Consider the following 7,136-nt stretch of genomic DNA (forward strand, 5'->3'; position numbering starts at 1 on the left):
TGATTATGGTCATTAATATAATTATCTTAACTTATCAATATCCATTCAAACTGTGTATGTTTCATGGGAGCACGGAAACTTTAGCCCACAGAACAGTGGGAAATTGAAGTAACTGCAACGTAGACTTTATTGAATATTGAACAAGATTGTCTAGCTATACAGTTCTTTTCTGAAAAAATATATGTTAAAGAATAAGAAGGATTATATTGAAGTATGTTACAAAGTAAAAAATGCCGGGGTAATAAAATTGTTTTATAATATGCTTGGGTATTTCCATTTCTTCATCCTTCCCGAAGGGTTTAATTTACGAGACCAGATTCAAAGAGATACCAATATCCGATTGAAGAGTTGCCAACTTTAATCAAATGGTAACAATTGAAGCTCTAAGTTCTCTTTCAAGATTTTAGCGAATGCCCTTTGCTGATACAGCATGATTTTAGATGTAAACCTAAAGTTCAAGTTATAACTTGTGTAAAGGAAAAATTACGTTAGCAGCTATTATCTAATGGTCAGTAGTACAAAATTCGATTTGTCCCTCACAGGCATCAAATTGCTGCGTTTCCTTCAAACAGGGACAGTTTTAGTTTTGATGGTTGTTTAAGCTGTCATTGTTTAACAGGAAGATAACTCTGTAACGAATTATAGATAATTAGTCAAGTGAAAGCCAAAAGTTCAAAGCATATGAGAACTAAATATGACATGAGTAAAACAATATGGAGCCATAATTTACCTCATTTCATTGCTGGAAGCAACCCCATCTATTCTCTTTTGAACCCTGTTAACGAATCAATTTCTTCATAAAAAATCTCAAACAAATGTTTTAAAATTTGTAACATAATAAAAGGACATCAAGGAACCTTGGTTGATATGTCATGCTGGTAGACCGAGGCAGTTGGGACCCAAGATTAGTACTTGGTTGTATTTCAGGTACAAGAGAAAGCTATTTTGCAAAAAGATATCAAATTACATGTATGTGCTTCTAAGGGGTGTCTGGGTTGAGGATTATGTGAGAGTTTGATCACTGGTCATGAGTTTTATTCTTCATACCAACGCTTTTTCAGACGAGAGCTTATCACACATGACATGTGAAGTACGATTTACTTGACTAGCGTGACTTGCGTGATATTTAGTTAACATGAGACTTTACCTGGTAATCATCGAAAAATACTAACTACGAAGTCTGACGTCATTAAAAAAAATATATGCATGTAATGTACTATTTATAATGCTTCAACTTAGTTAGAGATGAATTATATGATACGCCATTAAAATCTAATTTTCTCATACCAGTATTTAATAGACTAATCACATGTATTATCTGATAATATTTAATATTTTTAGGTCTCATGTAGTAATATAATATATTTATTGAGTGAAACATTACATGTAAGGCATGTAAAAGTATATTAGCCAAGCTCACTTGATTCATCTAACCAATTCACTTTATTCATATACTTTTGATTTGTTTATAAACTCATTTTTCCCCAATATAATACAATAAAATCACGAAACCCTAATATATGATTTAACATTATTAAAAGATACCTAAAATCAATCAATTTCGTTATTTACTATTGATAAGATTGAGACTCGAGTCTAACTCAAATCCAGTTGACGTTAACATCTAACAAATACTCACTTCCCTCGACTTATTTTTTTTTCAACATTATCACACTCACAACCATCGAACAACTTTGTCCCGGAAGATATTATTGCTCATTGAATATGGGGCAGAAAATTATTGAATAGCGCCATTTATTTCGTTTCCGAGTCCATTAACGATTTCATTGATTGCTTAAGAATCACATCGCCAGTCTTTCTCTTTTCATACTATTTTTGAAATTGGGGCTACTGGTTGACCACATGTAATTTCTTTATGCTGTGAATTTTTTTTTTATTACAACTCAACGCGGGGAAGTGGATCGAATCCGGGGAAACCGGCTATTCCGACAAAGGGTGAGACCACTGAACTACAAACCCAATCTCCTTTATGCTGTGAATCGATGTACGTTAGTTGGATTATTTACTTCTATACATTGTGTGAATCGATATATGTTAGTTGGATTATTTAATATATAGTGATCTAGTATTATATTATTATACAGTAATAGACATATGCAATGTTTAATTAACACATTATTAGAATATCAAATACATATGGTGTAAAATAATTGACAAATTTTTGCATGATAATAAAGTCGGATTAAATATTTTTTTAGACAAAATTAAATCAAATATGAGTCACATCATGTGATTCTAACACACATTTTTCAAAAATATTTTTCTAGATGCATAAAAATATATAATAAGCTAACATTACCATTCATTTTCTTTTGCTATTAATTTGGAAAAAAATTAAAATAAAATTGTGTATTAACTGTTTTTAGATTAATACAAGAACCCAAAGCTGCTCAATCGATTTTATTGCTTAATTCAATGAGGAATATCTTGAAGAGGAATGACTTTAAGAGCAAATGATAAGAAAGTGATTATCTTCAACATTTTTGTTTTATCTAATTTTTGGATCGAGTTTTACAAAATTAGAATCATATATCTTTCTATTATCTATATCTCTCGATATGTTATTCTTTGAATATATATTTTTTTATTATTACGTCTCACGGTTCAAATGGTATCACATATGTATGATTACTATTCACTTTGGTAAATAAGTTAACTTCGAACCAAATCTTAAAATTTGATATCGAGTTTAAACTCCATGAGCTTGATTATCAACATTTTAATGTATTAAATAAAACTCTAGTTTGTATATTAATGCAAAATTCTAATTTATTTAAGATTAAATCAAGCAACCTTATCTGCTTGGCTGGTTGTTCTATATTTCTGCTGCCTAACCAATTAAAAAGGCCTATATTTAACAATAATAGTCCACACACAAACTTTTAAGGAAAAAAACTTGATATTAGCAATAATATAATTTATAATTAACCTAAATTTTCATATCTTATTAATATTGTATAATAACATTTAATGCAATGTATTTTAAAATATTTTTATATTATTAGAACAATTAATTATCAAGCAAAATATTATACAACTTAAATACTATAAAATATATGTTCTCTCTAAAAACAAAAACAAAAATATATTGGAAATTAAATCAAATATACTTTTTATTTTATTTTGCCTGAACGATTTGACTTTCACTCTGTATTCTCCAGAGAGAAACCTCGACCAAAATGAGTGCCAACATCAAGCTTCTGCATCACCATTTCAATGCTCTCCATTCCTTCGATACAATCCGGGTCAAACCCACCAAGGTTCCCGCTTCTTCTGCGCCGATGATTTACTCCCAACTTTCAGGTCTTTCTCGTTTGATTTCTCGCTATTATGAACAGAATTGAGTACTAGTTATTGTTTATTTATTGGATTTCAGTTCTTTTGCAGAGATATGTTTATCGGGGTTCCCATTTCATCCGGGCTCTGGATGTTCAAGTTAGTTATATTTTTAAAAAATATATATATATTAGCTTCATTAATGTATTATGTTTACTGTGCCGAAATAATGGCGCAGTTGCATATGTTGAATTAATCTGGTTGATTTAGGTGGGATTTCTCGATCATTGTTGGTCGGAAAGTGTGTGCCGGACAGTTTGTCGTCAGAATTGTCTTCTAGTTATTCATCGCAGCCTGCTCAGGTACCACTTGATCATAGCGCTGGCACAAAAGTAGTTGGGTCTACTGCATAATATCTCAAATTGATTGGCCTCTCATTAGACGAATTCTTTATTACTTGGGTATTTTATCACGTCACGGGCCCGGACTCGACGCAAGCGTGACTGCACAATGGGCCCCTATATATCAATTACTTCGTATTCGTCCTCGCTTTAAGAAAATGATTAACCCAAATTGCTATACAAATCTATTGTAAGCCTGTTATAAACTTATTTTAAATATTTAATTTTTAAGATGTGGGACAAAAGGTATCACAATTACCCCTCCTTCAGAACGTGACGTCCTCGTCGTGGCCTGACCTTTCGATCCACCAGCGTCGAGAATCTAGAGGTGGCTCCTACAGGTTCAAGAGGTGGCTCATTGGCTCCCGTTATGTAGCACTTTGTCCCGTGGGTTCAAGAGGTGGCTCCCATACACGTAGCAATTTGCCCCGGATAGCACTTATTTCCACGTGTTCCTTGCTGTTGACCGGCTCTGATACCATTCTATCATGCTCCGGGCCCGAGCGTCTGCGTGACTGCACAATGGGTCCCTATATAGGGACTACTTCGGGTCCGCGTCTGCGTGACTGCACAATGAGCCCCTATATAGCCTCTACTTCGTATTCGTCCTAGTTTTACGAAAATGATTAACCCAAGTTGCTATAGAAATCCATTGTAAGCCCATTATAAACTCATTTTAAATCTTTAATTTTTAAGATGTGGGACAAGAGGTATCACATATATTGCATAAGTAACGGCACGGTAAGTTCGTATTGAATCTTGATATCTTATGAAATTTGCAAAATGAAACTCAATGGTGTTGGTTCTTGTGGATGATAATGAGTTAACGAATGATTGCTGCCTTGTATAGTAATTATTTAAAACATGTTGTTCATCATTCGTCAACTAAGTAAAACGTGCCTGCTGACTACCCAATAGACAACAGCTCTTCTTATGTTTAATCTGTTTAATTTGTTTCAGCTACTTTGTAACAAAGAACCTTCAGTAATAACCATTTTAAAGGGAGCAAATTCTTTCCTGCCTCAAGTGGTTATTGCAAGTACGGTTTTGGCTCTTATATTCCCACCTTCATTCAAGTGGTTCACCAACAGGTTTACACACCTTTCGTTGACTGAATTAAGATATTCATACAATGTCATCCTCATGTTTTCAGTTTTCATTTCATGCATATTAAAAGAAGATAGTCTTTTCTGTCTTATATGGTTCCTAGAAAACAATTGCAAACTATTTCTCTATGCTTAGGAATTTTGCCTTAATTATGAACTGTCGAAATGCTTAAAAGTACCTATTTACCTTATGCGTTTAATCACGTTTTTAATATATTCAGGTATTATGCTCCAGCATTAGGCTTTTTGATGTTCGCAGTCGGGGTTAACTCGAGCGAGAAGGATTTTCTAGAAGCATTCCGCAGACCAACAACTATTCTTGCTGGCTATGTCGGTCAGTTTGTTGTGAAACCCCTTCTCGGGTATCTTTTTGGCACAATCTCTATGACTGCATTTGGTCTTCCAACTTCCTTAGGTAAAATTTCCGCACCGTAATTCAGATAAATTGATGACAAAACTAACTTCTCCTGTTGTACGGATCAGCTGCTGGGATCATGTTGACTTCTTGTGTAAGTGGGGCACAACTCTCCAATTACGCGACTTTTCTCACAGATCCTCCGATGGCCCCACTTAGTATCGTCATGACATCTCTATCAACTGCGACTGCTGTTCTTGTTACCCCGTTCTTGTCCTTGTTGCTTATTGGCAAAAAACTACCTGTTGATGTGAAGGGGATGGTTTCCAACATCATGCAAATTGTGATAACTCCAATTCTGACTGGCCTAATTTTGAATCGGTAAATGCTTATTCAAGCATGCTATGACTTGACTTCCACTTCGATATCAGCAGCATAATTTTGCTTCTTACCTTAATAAACTTCAATCTGCAGAATCTTTCCTCGAATCTGTAGTGCAATTCGTCCATTTTTACCTCCACTTTCTGTTTTTGTGACTGCCCTTTGTGTCGGAGCTCCACTTGCTATCAATGTAGAGTCGGTCATGTCTCCTTATGGGCTCTCCGTGTTGCTTCTGGTGATTGCATTTCATGCTTCGGCCTTCATTTCCGGATTTGCTTTCACTGGTCTTATTTTTCATGATCTGCCTGATGTAAAAGCTCTGCAAAGAACACTATCATTTGAAACAGGTTATTTCATATGCACCATATCATTTGATCAATGCAGGATTACAGCTATAGGACCGATAGTCAACTACTGCAATAAAAACAACATTTGATCATATATCTGTCTAAGTGCCATGCTTCAATTGCTATGCTTCATAAGCAGTCACAGGGGATAGCATTATCAATCGCTGCTCTCCAACAAACAGTATTGACATTGTCTGACTTCTAACCGATTTCTTTCTTCTTTGTACAGGCATGCAGAGCAGTCTTTTGGCCCTTGCACTTGCAAATAAATTTTTCCAAGATCCACTTGTCAGCATTCCTCCTGCTATTTCTGTAAGTCTATATATGCATTAATATAATATAGTGCAACAATCAGATTGATGTTTGATTATTTTGCTGGGGCTAACTCGTAGTCTCACAACTTACAGACTGTAATAATGTCATTAATGGGATTTTCTCTCGTAATGCTGTGGGCTCGAAGGAATGAAACTGCTGTTTATTGAGGTTAAGTAGCTATCGGTATACTAATAATTAAAGTTTTTTTTTTAGTTTGTTCTTCAGCAATCTCCGTGAAGAATCGAGAGCAAATATTTGCAAGCCAGTCAGTTCTTTTTCCTAGTTTCCGATTGTTGATTTTCACTTTTACATGGATTCGAATTTACGCTTCTCTCTCACAGGAGAGAGCCAGAGAGGTCTATGCCACTTCAAAACATTTTAATGTTCTTATATGCTCTTAACGTACGGTTGATTGTTTTTGGATATATAAGTGTAGAAAATCGGGTTACGAATTACATATATAAATTCCTCTATCGAAATCTAATAAAATTTGCAAATATCATTGTAGGTAATGGAAACTAAGATTTTTGCCATTAACTACTTAATTTTGACTCTACATTTGTGTGATGGCAGGGTACTAATCGAACCTCGGTTTGGGGCCATAGCCTCACCCTTTGAGCCTGAATTTTGTCAAGCTTCATTCATTTTTTTTTTTTGGAATTTATTAGGTTGCGTTTGGATTAAAGGAACAATCGAGAAATAGTCGATGCAGTTGAGCTTCAATATATTGTCATGTACCAAGCTAACTAATTATACATGGAGATTGTGAGCTATATATCTTTAAACATGCATGTTCAATATTTATAATTTCGAATACAAATTAAATATTTTTCTTTGACTATTAATACAAAGAAATGATGATGTTGGTGGGATGAGTGATAGCTCATTTCTTGATGGAGTTACTTATCATATCCAAACCCATCCAGAGAAAAAA

General features: G+C 34.3%; 1 protein-coding gene across 3 annotated transcripts; it reads left to right on the forward strand.

Annotated features, from left to right (window-relative positions):
* The first annotated feature begins 3,131 nt into the window (after positions 1–3,131).
* Positions 3,132–6,930, forward strand: LOC140978003 (probable sodium/metabolite cotransporter BASS5, chloroplastic). 3 transcript variants are annotated; one of them, XM_073442715.1, is made up of 10 exons: positions 3,132–3,324; positions 3,409–3,456; positions 3,568–3,659; positions 4,659–4,789; positions 5,026–5,219; positions 5,288–5,540; positions 5,634–5,887; positions 6,117–6,199; positions 6,295–6,370; positions 6,776–6,930. In XM_073442715.1, the coding sequence occupies exons 1-9, from the start codon at positions 3,201–3,203 to the stop codon at positions 6,367–6,369; spliced, it is 1,254 nt and encodes a 417-aa protein (XP_073298816.1). In that variant the 5' UTR covers positions 3,132–3,200; the 3' UTR covers position 6,370; positions 6,776–6,930. The 3 variants fall into 3 exon arrangements, with proteins under 3 accessions (XP_073298816.1, XP_073298815.1, XP_073298817.1); XM_073442714.1 differs by lacking the exon at positions 6,776–6,930 and having other exon boundaries at positions 6,295–6,659; XM_073442716.1 differs by lacking the exons at positions 4,659–4,789; positions 6,776–6,930 and having other exon boundaries at positions 3,135–3,324; positions 3,398–3,456; positions 6,295–6,659.
* Positions 6,931–7,136: the final 206 nt, after the last annotated feature.

Source organism: Primulina huaijiensis, chromosome 6 (genome assembly GCF_012295235.1).
Source record: "Primulina huaijiensis isolate GDHJ02 chromosome 6, ASM1229523v2, whole genome shotgun sequence".
NCBI lineage: Eukaryota > Viridiplantae > Streptophyta > Magnoliopsida > Lamiales > Gesneriaceae > Primulina > Primulina huaijiensis.

What these genes read in the sequence shown, in the direction of transcription:
- LOC140978003 (XM_073442715.1), top strand. Translation starts at nt 3,201, where the DNA reads ATGAGTGCCAACATCAAGCTTCTGCATCACCATTTCAATGCTCTCCAT. An exon ending in TTCAAGTGGTTCACCAACAG is followed by an intron (nt 4,790 to 5,025) that starts GTTTACACACCT and finishes TAATATATTCAG; the next exon opens with GTATTATGCTCCAGCATTAG. An exon ending in AACACTATCATTTGAAACAG is followed by an intron (nt 5,888 to 6,116) that starts GTTATTTCATAT and finishes TTCTTTGTACAG; the next exon opens with GCATGCAGAGCAGTCTTTTG.